Genomic DNA, 16,685 nt, shown 5'->3' with positions numbered 1-16,685 from the left:
CCCGCCAGTCGCGCCTATCGATTAAGGCATGGTCTATCGATACCTCGTATTATTCGTAGTTATTTTCGCGATCACCAGCTGCGGTCACATTGTTGCCGCCAAAAGTGCCCGTGCAGATCTTTTTTTGCATTTGTTTAAAAAAAAACAACATTTAAACTAAAATCAATTGTTAAGCTGAATTTGCCGGCTTGCCCGCACAACCGACAACTGTGCGTACGTGTCGTGTATACGAAAATGAGCAGTGATAAAGTGAAAAACGGCAACGAGCATGACTCCGAAGACTCGTGTGGCGTAAGTACGAAAAAAAACACACATAAAAGATTAATGGATCTTGCAAAAGTGAAAATGAGAATTAATAGTTTGTGGCTGGCAGGATGAGTCGGCCAGTTTTACCACAAATAGCACCACATCGCACAGCAAATCGCCAACGTCGAGCACGAGGAGCAAACGCCGGGGGCGACGCTCCACCAAATCAAAGCCAAAAACCGTAGCCGCCTACAAATACGAGTAAGTTAAGTGGGGGGGAGCACACGCCAAAGCAGGAATCGTTTCAAAACCATTCCAGTCTACTTGTCTACTTCAAGCACACACGCAAAGGAGAACCATGGAGCCAGCATTTTCGGCGTGGCATTCAACACGCTGCTGGGCAAAGACGAGCCCCAGGTGTTTGCCACAGCGGGCAGCAATCGGTGCACAGTGTACGAGTGCCCCAGAAAGGGCGGACTGCAGCTGCTGCACTGCTATGCGGATCCAGATGTGAGTTTTGGGCAGACAGCAGATGGATGCATTTGTATACCACTTACTGATTATTGATTCTGCAGCCCGATGAAGTATTCTACACATGCGCCTGGTCCTACGATCTAAAGAGCTCCGCTCCACTGCTGGCTGCTGCCGGCTATCGGGGCGTCGTACGCGTCATAGACATTGAGCAGAACGAGGCTGTGGGCAACTACGTTGGCCACGGCCAGGCCATCAATGAGCTGAAGTTCCATCCGCATAAGCTGCAACTGTTGCTCTCGGGCAGCAAGGATCATGCCATACGGCTGTGGAACATACAAACGCACGTCTGCATTGCCATCTTCGGTGGCGTCGAGGCGCATCGCGATGAAGTGCTCTCCATAGACTTCAATATGAAAGGCGATCGCATCGTTTCCAGTGGCATGGATCACTCCCTGAAGCTGTGGTGCCTCGACAGCAAGGACTTTCAGCACAAAGTCGAACTATCGAACACATTCAGCCAGGAGAAGTCAACGGTGCCGTTTCCGACAGTGACCAGGCATTTCCCCGACTTTTCCACGCGCGACATCCATCGAAACTACGTGGACTGTGTCCAGTGGTTCGGCAACTTTGTGCTGTCCAAGTCCTGCGAGAATGCCATCATCTGCTGGAAGCCAGGACAGCTGCATCAATCGTTTGAGCAGGTCAAGCCCAACGATTCATCGTGCACCCTCATCGCCACGTTCAGCTATGACGAGTGTGAGATTTGGTTTGTGCGCTTCGGCTTCAATCCCTGGCACAAAGTCATCGCCCTGGGCAATCAGCATGGAAAGGTTTATGTCTGGGAACTGGATCCCAGCGATCCGGAAGGCGCACACATGACGACGCTGCACAATCAGCGAAGCGTGTCCACGGTGCGGCAGATAGCCTTCTCCAGAGACGCCAGCATCCTGGTCTATGTGTGCGATGATGCCACTGTGTGGCGCTGGAATCGACCTCAGGCTGCTGCCATTTGATTAAAATTAAACCAACAACCAACAAAAAAAAAAAAAAACAACAACCACAACAACCAAATCTCACGTGGCCAAAACTCACTTACAACATTTCCTCTTGTCTAGTTCCTAGATTGTTACAATTAAATCAAATCGTATGTAAAGGCCGCCTCTCTTGCATTTTCCCTGAATATTCAAGCATCTTTAAGTACAACCCGCCGTTCAAGTGATGAGTCCCCAGTTGGCCATTTCTAATTGTGGCTGCAAAGCAAAGCAAAGCAAAGCTCCTCCGCAAAACAAATCGCTTTCAATTTCTACGTCATTTATATGCATTGCTGCAGCAGGAGGAGCGCCTGGCCATGCCTTGCCATGCCATGCCATGGTTGAAATAAATGCGACGAAATTGAAACTGCCAACGGGAGTGAGTGTGCAGGGCAACGTATCCCAGCATCCCAACATGAGCCAGCAATCCCAGCAGCCATAACAGCTCCCAGCAGACTGATTAAGCGAACAAAGTCCCCCCACGATTTTGTATACACTTGCAAAAAGGATACTTTGACTTTGGATTGGAGTGTAGTACGAAGCAGATGGATAATAATACTTGTATAAGAGCTCTGGTAGCTCCAACTTAATATAAATGTTTATATATATAGTGCCCAAGAGAAAAGTGAGAAAATTCTCGCCTAAATATCAGTTTTCTCTTCTCCTGCAGAGCTGCCTGCTGTAATAATTTCTAATAATACCAAAATCTCACACAAATATCCATTCCAAATGAGGGGCATTTTTTTGCAAGGGTATACGACGCTTCGTTTAGTGAAATATTTTCCACTATTCGTAACCAATGTGCCTGGCTGATTGGGTTGTGCATCTTCTTTGTTCGACGTTCGTTGACCGCACCGCACCGCACCGCCGCGCTCTCTTGCTGACAACTCCGTTCTGTTCCACTCCATTTGCCTGTGCTATGAGTAATTAGCTAAAGTTGGCTTGGGGCTTGCCAGGGGCATTAAGTTGTCAATAGAAGATTCCGAGAACTGCAGGCAACAGCCGTCTTGGATGGATGGCTGTGTGGGGGTTGACACGCAAAGTCGAACGACTGTCACCGAGCACCGGGCTCCAGGCCAATCCGAAAGCCGTTCTTACTACTTGGACGAATGTTTTCCTTTTAAGTTTTTCGGTTGCCATGTCTCAATGCTTGTCCTTGGCCATAAATTGCTGGCTTGAAATTGAAGCTGTCTGAAGAAGTACATGCCCATCCCGTATAAGTATTGTCTGCTGCTGCAACTTGTTTGTCAATTTGTTTGTTTTGCTTGCATGTACGCGTATAACAGATGCAACTCCGCCAGTACCAACAATACCAACAACACCACCAATACCACCGCATCGTCCTCCTCCACGGTCTGTCCCAGCTCCACGCATGTCCTCAGCTATGCTCGTCGCCACAGTCACATCCATGAGAATGACTACAGCGACTGCAATAAACGACGAATCATTCGCTTGCGGTTTGTCCCTTCCTTACCAAACTACCACCTAAGCATCCTAGCATCCTAGTTGTCATGTTTCACGTTTCATGTTTGTCTCGCACGGTGTCGTCTGTGGGATTGTGATTGCTTGTGTTGCTGCTCTATTATACCTGGTACTTCTGGGAGAGATATGTATCAAGGGGTATATTATTTCTGTGTAGATGTGCCGTGAGTCTATTTATTGGCTATAATGGCTATGGTGGCTATAACTACTAAAATTAACTATGCTTTAAATGCCAAAATTTTCCAATATTTTTCATAGGATACTTTCGATAATTTACTCAATTATTCAGATAAAATTCCCAGTACCGGGTAGTCCTCTAGTGGGAATATCGTCTATGCCATTTTGCACTGGTTTTGTGTTTTGTGTAGCTTTAAGCATTGTTGTAGCTGGTTCATGCTCTTGATGTTTCACTGTCAAAATACGCAATTACCCGCACCGCACCCAGGCACCACACAAAAACCTCACCACCCCACACACGGTGGGGTAGCTGATGATGATTTGCGTCTTCCACTTGTCGGTTCTGTTCTAAAAATTAATCAAACCAAAATGCTGCGGGCAAAACGGGAAAGTCTCCTCCTTCTGGATGTCACTGTAATTCGGTTTTACATGTGCCGCTGACACCGAAATTAGTTTGGCTTGTCATTTGTTGGCAAAGGCAGCTCACAAGTCAAGTTAGAGTCAGTCGAATGGGTCGCGTGGCGCTGACTAAAAGCCACCTAATCGGGGCTGCGAAAATCCTTCGACTTCGACTTTAAGCTCTTAAAAGGTTGGTGGGCGTATGGCATACGCCCACCTTCGATTTATGAAGACAAATGAAGTCAAAGCAGGCCCTGTGCCTGCTAAGATTTTTACCAAATGAAAGTCTTGGGGCTTTCCAGCAAATGACTTTTGATCCCAGAGACACTTTTTACTCGTACAATGGCGGTCTGGAAATAATGCGTGGGCGTAAAACGACAATGACTTCGGTAATAGTCGGAGGCAGATTACATTTAAATTGTATTTTACTTAAAGAAATAAATATGATAATGCTACGTACTAGAAGTAGCAAACAATTTTTAATATAAATAGAAGAATTTTTATTAAAGAATTTCATGTAATTATGTGCTTCTTTTTTGTGGGAGTATTTGTAGCTAAATAATCTCAAGCTTTAGCTTGACTAAAACTTGATTATATTAATTCTTTGAGCAGTAAATTGTATCATTAAATTGTGGATAATCTATTTCATTTAATTCACAAGAAAAATGCAGAAATAATTTAAGGTTTTATTCATTTATTAATATAATATAATTCACATAATACTTTGAAGTGATCTCTTTTAAGTATTAAAATATGTACATATCTACATATATGTATATATTCCAATTTACATATCGCACGTCATACACACTCGTCCCATAAAAATCTGTCTGCCAATACGCAAAGCTTTCTTATCATAGGACCCATCGCTGACGCAATTTTTGGCTTTGTTTAATTATGATAAAAAAACAAATAATAATAAAACTTAAAAAAAAAACAAAACGAAAGAAACGTTTCACATTTTCTGTAAAATTTCAGTTAGATATACGTATTCCACCTGCATATCTATCCATAAGGCATATATGTACATATATATGATATGAGGAGGTGTGAGTGTCGTCGTCGTAATCATGAGCCCAGATATCTTTAGTTGAAAATTTCACAAATTAAATGCCATTTGCGGCTTCATTCATGCCGATAAGGTTGAAATAAATTTAATGTGTTTCGGTTTTCAAACCCATCACACACTCCGCGCTAATGATCGGGCCGGGCCACAAGAAAATATGTGAAAAGTGCAAAAAAAAAAAAATCTAAAACAAAATACGACAAATTATTCAATAAATCACAATTACTCGTATTAAAAAAGGGAAATTCTGCAATTATGATGCAGCGGCAACGGCAGACGCGAGGCAAACCCGTGCCAGGGCTAGGCCGAGTGACAGACAAGTAATTGGCGGGGAGCGTGGGGGAGCTGTATCATTAATAGTAATTAACGCTGATTGAACAAACTGTGTGGATTGTGTCAGTTCTCATTAAGTGATGTATGTGCATTATAATTAATGGTTAAACGTGCAGGATGCCTACCTGCAGATGAACCTGCAAACCGAAAACCAATTAAAGCTGCCAACTATATTCAAATGAGTCAGACATAAAACCCCCCATCGACTGACTGTCTCTCTGACTCTACAGAAATTATGTAGGTCAACAGTACAAAATTCTACCCGAATGTCCCACACTCTGGGCGACAAGTTGAAGGTTATTATATAGAGTTAACAGTGGCCACTCATCAATCATCTTTCGCCAAGCAGCACAATGGGAGTGACCCAAAAAGCAACTGAAAGTAAATAGCCCCAGCCAAGGGCCAGGCCACTCCGCTGTACGGAATGACCCCCAATATCGACGACGTACAGCAGCTGATATTACCCAATGCGAAAATCAATAACAAATGATGTTAACTGCCAATTTTTGCCACATAGGCAACGGGCAACTGGGTCCGTGCGAGCAGGGGTGACACTTGGGTAAATGTATCCAAAATAGGCGCATCAAATGAAAGGACCTTCGGGCTGGCTGTTGTTCTGCTACTATTAGGTCTTTGCTCTGCGTATACAAAAAGAGAATACGCACTTTAATCGCACAAAGCCGTGGGCGAACATGGGCGAGGGTTGCTTCAGGTCCTTGGGTGAATTTTTAGAGATTTTTAAAGCAAGGAAATTCAGAATTTTACATGCAAAATTAGTTAGTAAAGTTTTATCTTTATTTCCGATTTTAGATACATGTTCTCTGTGCTTAGTTCTCTGATTTTTGTGTAACCCATAGCATGCCTCTACCTTCAAGCTTTGTGGTTAAGAAAACTCTTTCCTTTCTTCCTTTCCCCCTATGCTGAAAAACTCCACACTACCCGGCTTGGCTGTTGTTCAAGCATACAGATTAACTAAACATAACTTCTATTTTCATGCTGGGATTATGTGGCATTCGCTTTGCTATGTGGAAATTCCATTTACTTTTCATTAGCCGCAATTACCTCCGGCAGCCCTCGCAGAAGTGGCATTCCCACAGCACAGCATTCCCAACATTCTCGCTTTTCTCTTGGCTTTTGTGTTATATTACACGTCTGTGTCCTTGTGCCACAGTCACAGTCCTACCCTGCCAACGATCCCATAGCTTTGAACATGGGAACCGGAACGGGAGCGGTAGCTAATGGGACATTTGAGCCGATTTTGTGTGTGAGTTTTTGAAAAAGCCGCCGCCGACAACACACAAAATCATTGGCACAAAACAAAGCTGTCAATTTGCCAGCAATTTCCCGTGTGTGTGTGTCGGTGACAATGGCAGCCGACAGGGTGGCGGTGGGGGGGTAAAAATTGAACAACGACGACAAAAACGCTTTGGGGCACAAGCACAGGAAATTGCAGGCATAACTATTAAGTGGCATGCTTCCAAGGAGAGGAAATGAACAGACCAAGGGGAGTCGAGTCCTGTACAACGCATTATCATTGGCCCCTTTTTTATAGGTGGGCGATAGTGGGGATCATTTTTGACTTCTGGCCATTAAATGACCCTTAAAATCAGCCACAACACCCACAAAAAGATCAAGGAAAAACCATGTGTCATTAAAATTGCGAGATGAAAGTTTAGGGTTTAAGAAAACTTGAAATTATTTCTATAAATTTTTAAGAACGCTGATAAATGTTTCGCACAGTAAATCTTTGATAAATGAAGTACGAGAGGGCGGAAATCTATTAACTCAGATACGCGCTAAATAGTTATTACACATTTATATGGCTAGGGAAAATGTCTTATCAACGAAATGAATTTTTTCTTTAAGAACCTTTCCCTCAGAACCTCAGGCTTGAAGGTTCGCCCTTCGCTGCTGCAATAAATATAAATCTATATTAAGAAAAGCAATTCCACTTTTGTGTCCAATATTTCAACATCAATTTCTAATTTAAAAATTTACAAAGCGCTGCCCTTAAGCTGCAACCTGTTGCATCCCTTTTTAAACACTTTTTTGTCAAGATTAGAGTTCGCGTGATATCCGACTGCATATCGTGGGTTAAATGAGTGGAAAACTTCATGGAATTCGTATAGGAAAATCATGCAAATGTGCCAATAACTGATGCAATTTATTTAACAAACGCCACAACACGCAACACGCTGCACGCTCGCTCCGCCAGCGAAGAAATGAAATGAAAATTGAATGCAAAGAAAATAAAGGAGAAAACAAATGAGAATGAAATAAAAGAGGAAGAAAAATAACTAAAAAAAGAGAGCAGAAAATGATATAAATGAAAATGAAACAGAAACAGAAGAAAAACAAGAGCTCAAGTGAAATGCAATTGTTGAAGAAAATAAGGAATGGTTTCCATTGGTCTGGAATTTTCTGTTGGCTTTAGTTTTATGATAGCCACCTTAAACCCTTGCTTAAGATCTAGCGGCAAAGTTGTGTGGGTAAGGGGCATTGGCAGGGGAGCATGCAAAGTCATTAAACAAAAGGCAAACCGCCAAGGCCTCAGAAAGGAAGTCGTCTGCGGCTTACGAGCCCAGCTCCGTTCTTAGCCAAATTCGTGACGTTCTCGTGTTTATCAGGCTTCAGCAATTCCCTGTTCCCTGTTCACTGTTCTTTGTATTATTACAGTTTGTGCTCTGCTGTGCTGTGCTGTGCTGGTTCCTCTTCTTTATTTGCCTCTTTTTTTTATTCTTATGGTATTGCTGGTGATGCCTTTTAGCATTTTGTGTAATTGCTTTGTGGGAAATGGTAAAAATATATATGTATATGTATGTATATGTTCTATATGGCTGTATGGCTGTCTTTGTATGTAAGTGGGCGGGGCTCCAGCTTGGGAATACACTGCCAGAAAATATTCTGCAGCTTGTTTAAAAGAGAATTATAAAGGTTTCTTATAATAAAATGAAAACGAAATTGCCGAATGTTTGATTAAAATTTTTAGTTAATGTAGAAATCCGTTGAAACTTTGTTTTTAAAATATAGTAAAGATTACATTGCTCCATAGCATGTTTTAAAATAATTTTTTACAATTTTTACGCATCTTATCGAACTATTAGGAAGGTATCTTCTGAAGAACATTGCAAGCTTCCCACCGTGAGGGAAATATCTCACGGAAAGACAATTTCCGTACACGAATGCCTTTTAGAGATCAGCAAGCGCAAGCCAATTTTCTTGTGGGAAATGTCTAATTACACTAAGCAAAAAACTCGAATTCTTTTTATACAACAAACCAAACCGATTTTATATTTAATTTATCTCCATACATTTTTCTGTACACATTATTATCCTACTCAATAAATAACTGAAACAGGTTATGGGCCCAGGCCCAGATAACTAAAACAGTGAGAACAAAACATTGTTTGTGTTAGTGAGCGGTCGAAAAAACGACTTAACCATTGGTGTGTGGGTGTACGGTAGAGAAAGTGGACATTTAAACAGACGTCGTAGGGTTTTTGATCAGAATTCGCGAGCCGGACCGTTGCCGTGGTTAAAGTCCAAATAAAGAGTCCAACAGATCAGAACACAAAGCGAACGGGACTCTAGGGATACCGGACGGGGGACAACCGGCAGGGGGCGGGGGCGATTTCCCGTAGTGTTGGCATGCCGACTATACATAGACAGCGCACATAGGGGAGTAATAGGCGGCGAACAAGGGGGGGGCCATACATGTTGTGGCGTAGTGGGTGGGGTGGCCTAAGGCGCGCAGCTTTGCTGGATCAAGGCGTTGGCGTCAAATTACTTTGTGTTATGACCCAACTGACAGTTAAAATTGTGTATCACTTCGGCCTGGCGTTAAATGCAATTCACGACCAAGCGGACCAGCAGGGTACTGTAACAAACAGTTGTTGTCGCTAGTCGGGCTGAGTGCACGGTTGCACAATTCCAGGTGGTACATGGGTTTAGAGGGTCAGCATAAAGGTTGATGAAAAGCTTTTACTGTTGTTTTGCTAAATGGCTGCCAAATCGTATGAAGTTTTGTTGTTGCGATTGAGACGCGGGATGATTACCGGCTTAGGTGTATAATTCTGGAGCGATAGGAGGGATACGTTTACGGAAATAACAAGCAGCGCAGAAAAGTAGGGCGGCACGGTATATAGGCACACGACACGCACGTAGCCCGCACAGGTACATGCGCAGGTGTGGCGATAACATATACGGGCGGCACTTGACAATTTATATAGGTAATTTAATCAGGCGTCTTTTATAAAAATAAAAATATATTTGGCCAAGCTGCAGCCGTTGCATCAAACCTCCTAAAATTGCATATCGGTATGTTGCCGGCCCCAACTGGCAAAAGCTCCCAGGCTCTAAATTTGTCTCCCAGTGTTGGCTCTTTTGGTACATAATAGTTCTGTGGGCTTGGCATGACTCGGCGATGTCTTAGTGCTGACATAATTGATATGGGCACCTAGCACAGTTTTACCCCCAAGTTTTCCATTCTGTTGTTTCATTTTTTTTTTTTTGGTTTTGCAGTTGGCGTGCGCCCGGCCATGTACACGCAATCGAGAGCTGTGTGTGGGCTGGGCATGGGGGGAAGAACTCTCTCCGGGGAGACTCTGGGCACGCAAATGGAGGAGCTGAAATGTGGCTTCTTCTGGCAAAACCATTTTTGCTAACCATTTACTGGCGCTACGAGCAATTCAGTTTAAATTTAACTCGCAACGGGCCAAGTACACCAAAAAAACAAAACGTCGTGCGACGAACCACCGCGCGGGAAAAGAATAAAGAAAAAAAACGGAACACAAATTTTTCGGCTGAGAAAAGTGCTGCACAAATATTTGACTGTTGTCTCATCATTAAAAGCGCATTTTGCCAGCTAATTACCGGGAGGTGGCAGAAGGTGTGTGTGGGTGGATCCGACACCCAGCCAAGTGGCTCGAGTGATGTATTAATTTCAAGTGAAAAATGTTAATATTAATCAACCGGGCACGACATTGCCACAAAGTCAATTTCCGTTGGATTCCATGTTGAGGCCGGGGGCAGTGAAAGGGGCGGCCAGCAGCGGTGTTGTAACGGTGTTTTGTTGTTGTTGCTATATCTGTGGCAGATATCGAAAGGGACTGCGACGAGCCATCAAAGACGCGTCTCAGCAGGTGGCAAACCGTCATTACCATCGCGGTCGTCGTTGCCGTGCGCGCCATGAGTCGTCTGCGGCGTGAGAGTAGCCGACAAAGCGTCATCACCGTCGAGCTGATACAGTTCATAATTCAGTATCGTGCCCAGGAGACGCAGGATAAGAAGAAAAGGTTCGATCCAGCTAAATTCTAAAATCAAAAATCAAAAATTTAAGAATAAATCAAAAAGCATACAAAGAACTTTCCCATTATGTTGTCTGTCTCTGAAGCGGAGCATGCCATGCTAAATGAATGGTACACGTATTAAATACAATTTAATTCTACAATACAAAATACCGTAAATCCAAAACAATTAATCAACGGTCTCGTGTAGAGTAGAACAAAGCAAAAAAAACTCTAACGCTGTGAAATATTCAACCAACGACGAAAGTCCTGGCCCTTTGGCAGGAAATGCACACAAATAAATTCACTTGAAAAATTGTGTTGGTGTTATGCAAGAATGATGTGTTGTGTGTGGAAAATGGCTGCCAGATAGGGTTAATGGTTCAAGGAAGTTATTGGTTTAGGAAGTGCAAAAGGAAAGTGCCAAAAAAATAAAAAAAAATATTTTTTAGTTGAAATACGAGGACTGACTTTTAAATCCGTAGCTGAATAGTGATGGACCAACCAAAGAACATTGAAAATGTTTTTATTGCTCATAAAAATATTCTGAGGGAAGCTGAAACCCCATTTGGAAGAGTTTTTAATCTATTTTCGCAGTTTTTTCGGCACTCAGAACGAGCTTTTTTTAAAGCGAATGTCGAGTTATGGTATATGCACGAGGAAAATTTTGTTTGACTGCCAACGGTTTATGCCATATTAAATTATCTTAGCCCCACTGATGTCCAAAAATGCCTCTATCTCATGGTATGTCATATGGAGATATTTCAATTTAAATTTCCTCAGAGCATTCATTTTTTCTGGTACAACAACAGTTTGGGATGACCCTCACGGGACTTGTTCTGCAGCGACAGACGTACACTACTGAATTCGTTTTGCCAAATTATCGTAGTGGCAATAAATGGTGCTTCATAGCCTAAAGTTGAACTAAGTTGATCGAAGAAATCGTAGAAAATTATGACACGAAAATATTCTTTTACTAATTCCATTTTGCCCCGACCGTAGAAGAAAAAGTTCTAAGCATGATTTCGCCAAAAGAAATGACAAACTTTTTAATTGAATTGGAAATTTTGACCTGGACATACTTTAAATTTCCAAGGCTACGAACTTAAAAGGCAGCATACGTTATGTTCGCCACAATTCCTGTAACAGAATACTCCCTGAATTCGTTGCAATATAATCTTTGGAGTACCAGAAAAAAACCAAAAGAATCCCACCAAAATATTGCAAATGTATTTAATTAAAACATTAAAATGGTAAACGAAGAAGCCATATAATTATTAGACCTCTAAAAAGCCACAATATTGGCTGCGATGGCTACACTTCAAACCACTTGATGTGCCTTTGTGGTTCAACACCAAATTAATCGCTGCGGCAGTGCTAGTACTCATATAATCTCGTGTCAATGCGTAATCCTGCCAAAATCAAACAAGCTTTTAGCTGAAACAATACTCTTAGTGGCCCTAGATCCTGCCAGAACGCTAAAGTTTTATCTAATTAGCCATAATTGAATTTTTCGCTAATTTACTCAAGTCAAAAGCGCTTCAGACCGTCCGTCGACGCTACCCCCTCACTGCCATACTCGCACTGCCACTACTTGGCCCTGTTTTTCAGTTTCTATAGAGCGCTTAAGTGCTTTACAGCTCTGTGGATACGCGGATAAAAAATAACATGTAATGGAAGAGAGAAAGATGTTTTTCCAAGAATCATGCTCGTATCTACTACGCAGGCAAATTCAATGGAAATGGCTGGGAGCGAGTGAGTTCTGGACTAGAGAATGCCCTGGAATGGGTTACAGTGATTCGTTACTTAAAATTTTATGCATATTACCACGAGTATTAGAACCTAGAAAACGCTACAAAAGTTAAGCTGTAAGTTATGTTAGGATGTAATACTTATGGGCAATGAATGGGTTCAGGGAAATGGTAACTTGAGAGAGATACTTTAACTGTAGATATTATATTATAGCCGGTACGCCATAACTGCTAATGTCTGATAGACAATCTAGCAACAAAGTGACATGTCATAACTTATTTTCCAGAATACCTGTAATTCCGTACAATGCCAATTAGTGGCACTAAAAGATTTACCCTTGCACAGGCACTCATTTTTCTGCAAATGGAATTATATTTATATAAAAATATACACATAAATCCCCTAACATCCCCACGCTCTTTTCCAGGGTATAATGTAATACTTAAAAAGAAAGAAAAAAATATGTGTACACGAGTCTGAAACTTAAGAGGGAGTGGGAATACAAATCTGCTCACGGCGTTGCCATAGAAATGCATTGATTGGGGTACCAGAAGGACACTGCACCTAATGGACCAATTAGTGAAGGGATTTCACTATGCGTATGGGCGGGGGGTTGTATGTATACTTGTATGAGGGACTGTTGCCAATGCCAATTAGGATGGCTTGGGCATGGAAAATTCACAGAATAAAGTTGACGACTTTGCAAGTAGAAGTCAGTCATCGCCGTCGCCGTCGTCGTCGTCTCCTGGCACGTTTTGTTCTCAATGTTGTTGCTGTTCACGTGTCGTAGATGTTTGCACCCATACGTATGCAGAATAGTGTACTTGCCATGGCATGCAATTAAGAAAATCCTACAAGTCACCATGCCCATAAAAACCCACCGCTACACTCTGCCTGCTTTTGTCTGCTTTTTGCTAAGTAGCAAGTTTTACTGTACCACAATCCGCCTACCACTTTCCCCCACCTCTCCACCCCAACTAACTTGTTTAGCTGTTAACTAACTTTAGTATGTGTAACTGTATCTAAAACTATTTCTTTAACCCCAAAAAACAAACTTTATTTTGCGCACACTAAAATTCTCTTCTACCCCCAAAATAAAAATAAAACAAATAACTTTTCCTTTCTTCCGTACCAATTTTTAAACCACACAACAAAAAATGTACTTTAAATTAAATTTATTTTAATGTTTAATTTATTATATTGAAAACTTAGCTTTAAAGTATTTTTAATTAATGAAAGAAATTCAATAGAAATTCTTTTGTTTTATTTTTTGTACATTTCTTGGATATTGTTTCTGGTAATTTCGTTTAACAATTAATCTAGCGAAAGCATCTGTTTAATGCAGCCAAACTAATAGATTGTTTTCTCTTCCCATTCCCCGCCCCCTAACCTAATGAATCCCCCCAACTACCTGCAGGCGCCTGGCCGACGAGGATGATGAACTATCGGAGGTGCAACCGGATGCAGTGCCACCGGAGGTACGCGAGTGGTTGGCCTCCACATTTACGCGCCAGATGGCCACCAGCCGCCGCAAGAGCGACGAGAAGCCCAAGTTCCGTTCGGTGGCCCATGCCATACGGGCTGGCATATTTGTGGACCGCATTTATAGACGCGTATCCAGCTCGGCACTGATGCAATTTCCGCCCGATGTGGTCAAGCTGCTTAAGGTGAGTTGGGCTTTTATTATAATGGCGGAGATTTCTAAACAATAAGTGCAACGAGACAACAAGAGATATTTCTTAAGCTTAATTATTCTATAAACATAAGTGGCCTCAAAGAGAGCCTCTGAAAAGTGAATTTTTGCTTATTTTTCACAACAAAATAAATTAAATTATGTTTTAATGATTTAAATTAGTTAAATCTCAATAAATTTGGAAAATAATATCGACCATATATGCATATGACCATATGTATATACCTTCCGTTCTCTATTACTCTGAATATATATATTAAAATATTTAATTGTATTTTATTGGCGTTGCCAACAGAACCTAGACGACTGGACATTCGATGTATTTGCGCTGACGGAGGCGGCCAGCGGCCAGGTTGTCAAATATGTGGCCTACGACCTGTTGAATCGCTACGGAGTGATACACAAATTTAAGATAGCGCCCGGTGTGCTGGAGGCCTTTCTGCATCGCGTGGAGGAGGGCTACTGCCGCTACCGCAATCCCTATCACAACAATTTGCACGCCGTGGATGTGATGCAGACGATCCACTATTGTCTGTGCAACACGGGCCTGATGAACTGGCTGACGGATCTGGAGATATTCGCCTCGCTGCTGGCCGCCCTGCTGCACGACTACGAGCACACGGGCACCACCAACAACTTTCACGTGATGTCCGGCTCGGAGACGGCGCTGATGTACAATGACCGAGCGGTGCTGGAGAATCATCATGTGAGCGCCAGCTTCCGGCTGTTGCGGGAGGACGAGTACAACATTTTGTCGCATTTGTCGCGCGAGGAGTATCGCGAGATGCGCACCTTGGTGATTGATATGGTGCTGGGCACCGACATGACCAATCACTTCCAGCAGATGAAGACAATGCGCAATCTGCTGACGCTGCAGGAGGCGACCATTGACAAGTCGAAGGTGCTGTCCCTGGTGCTGCACTGCTGTGATATCTCCCACCCGGCCAAACAGTGGGGCGTCCATCAGCGCTGGACAATGCTGCTGCTGGAGGAATTCTTTCGCCAGGGTGATCTCGAGAAGGAGCTCGGTCTGCCCTTCAGTCCGCTCTGCGATCGCAACAATACGCTCGTCGCCGAGTCGCAAATCTGTTTCATTGACTTTATTGTGGAGCCCAGCATGGGCGTCATGTCCGATATGCTCGAGTATATACTGGCGCCGATTGCGCCCGTTCTCAAGACGAAGCCATTACCTTTGCTGGAGCAAGAGCCCAGCCTGCTGGGCTCCCGGCCCTCCGACCGTCGCAACGATGAGAAGTCCTCCGATTGCAGTGCCCCGCCCATGGCACGTAAGAGCCTGACCGGCGGCACTGTTTCCAAGTTTGTAATACCCAAGCCCTGGCTTCTATGTCTCGCCGAAAACAAAAAGATCTGGAAGGAGCAGGCCATCAAAGGTGAGTCCCAGTACCCTGTCCCTGCTTCAGCCTAATGCTTTATTAATTATCATATTAATTGGCTGCCTGGTCGCCCCCCCGCATTGGCCCTATACCTACCCTACCACTTTCTGTAGTCTGTGTTCTGTAGTCATAGTCGTACTCGTACTCGTATTAGGCTGCGTTAATTGAGTTTGAATGGCCTTCGCTTTGATCTCGGCCAGCCATTTGTTATTAATGCTAAAACCTTCTTACGCAGAGCTCTTGGATCGGCGCCAAAAGAGCGGCCATCAAGTCTAGTTTGGCATCCAGAAACAGCCCCAAGCCAAAACGAAAATCTCATTTAAAACTGTCCACAAAACAAGGCAAAATATGTGAAAGCAGCAAATGAAAAAATTCAAGGAAAAAAAAACAACAGAAGAGGGGAAAGAAAAATAAGCAGAAATGCATCATGGAAATAATTTTTGGACGTAAAAAGAAGCTCAATTAGAAATTTAGCTGTCGCCAAAAAATTAAATTAACCTTGAAAAATAAATATTTAAATAAAATACCCAAATAGATATTTAAATAAATGGCCAAAAAAAATGCCCAAACAAATTCTATATTGTTTAAGTATAGCCCCTTCAGCATACATACATATACATACATACAAATATATTAAAGAAATCACACGATTAACGATTTATGCTTTTTCTGCAGATGCCGAGAGTCGTGCTTTAGCCACCGCTGCAGAGGAAGCCGCTGCAAATGCCGCGGAAGATGGGGACAAGCCTGCAGCGGAAACGGAAGCTGGCGGCGAGGAAACAGCAACAGAGGCGGTGGCAGAGACGGCGGCGACAGCGGCAGATGGTGCTGCAGACACCTAAGCGCCACACACACATAGCACATAAGAAAAATAAATAAATAAATACAACAAAAAAAAATAAAAATTAGCAAGCACACAACAGAAAAGAAAGAAAAAAACAAAACCACAATTCCAAAAGAACAAAATAAAATGGTAAAATGTTAAATACGCTTAGAAGCAACTTAGAAAATATGATTAATACAAAACAAAACAAAACAAAAAACGCTTCAGATGCGCCTCTCTATGTGAATGTTGGTTAGAATTTAGACTTGCATCATTTACGTGTTTAGGACCCAAACAAGATAAATACTTACTTAAATATTAAACGTATAGTATATAGAATTTGTTGTTGCAAGAATTAAGAAATTATTAAGGACAGGCACAAAGCATTATATAATACGAATAAAATGTTCCAATTCGAGTAGAATGTATATAGAAGGTTAAATTTCAAGTGAAATTTGATGGAAGGGGGAAATTCGAAATTTGTTGATTCGTTTTGAGCATTTATAGTTAGACGATTTGAGTTATAGGAC

The 16,685-nt window shown here is 42.5% G+C and overlaps 2 protein-coding genes across 10 annotated transcripts in view; both read left to right on the top strand.

Moving 5' to 3' along the window:
* LOC111076366 (calcium/calmodulin-dependent 3',5'-cyclic nucleotide phosphodiesterase 1) overlaps positions 1–16,384 on the top strand; it is a 95,050-nt gene extending 78,666 nt beyond the window's left edge. For 8 of the 9 annotated variants that reach the window (XM_022370151.2, XM_022370188.2, XM_022370127.2 and 5 more), the window contains 3 exons: positions 13,663–13,912; positions 14,234–15,329; positions 16,008–16,384. In XM_022370151.2, the coding sequence (XP_022225843.2) occupies positions 13,663–13,912; positions 14,234–15,329; positions 16,008–16,174 (1,513 nt within the window). In that variant the 3' untranslated portion in view covers positions 16,175–16,384. Of the gene's footprint in view, positions 1–13,662; positions 13,913–14,233; positions 15,330–15,567; positions 15,859–16,007 lie in introns of those variants that run through there. The other variant, XM_022370162.2, reaches the window with a different exon arrangement.
* Positions 69–1,873, top strand: LOC111076429 (polycomb protein esc). The gene is made up of 4 exons (XM_022370233.2): positions 69–291; positions 374–507; positions 585–756; positions 822–1,873. Exons 1-4 carry the CDS (start codon positions 235–237, stop codon positions 1,731–1,733), a joined length of 1,275 nt encoding a protein of 424 aa, XP_022225925.1. The 5' UTR covers positions 69–234; the 3' UTR covers positions 1,734–1,873.
* Positions 16,385–16,685: the final 301 nt, after the last annotated feature.

Source organism: Drosophila obscura, unplaced genomic scaffold, assembly GCF_018151105.1.
Source record: "Drosophila obscura isolate BZ-5 IFL unplaced genomic scaffold, ASM1815110v1 contig_200, whole genome shotgun sequence".
NCBI classification, from domain to species: Eukaryota; Metazoa; Arthropoda; class Insecta; order Diptera; family Drosophilidae; genus Drosophila; species Drosophila obscura.
Note: the sequence above shows the minus strand (reverse complement) of the source record. Positions and strands in the feature narration are given on the sequence as shown.

What these genes read in the sequence shown, in the direction of transcription:
- LOC111076429 (XM_022370233.2), top strand. Translation starts at nt 235, where the DNA reads ATGAGCAGTGATAAAGTGAAAAACGGCAACGAGCATGACTCCGAAGAC. An exon ending in ACTCCGAAGACTCGTGTGGC is followed by an intron (nt 292 to 373) that starts GTAAGTACGAAA and finishes TGTGGCTGGCAG; the next exon opens with GATGAGTCGGCCAGTTTTAC. An exon ending in GTAGCCGCCTACAAATACGA is followed by an intron (nt 508 to 584) that starts GTAAGTTAAGTG and finishes GTCTACTTCAAG; the next exon opens with CACACACGCAAAGGAGAACC.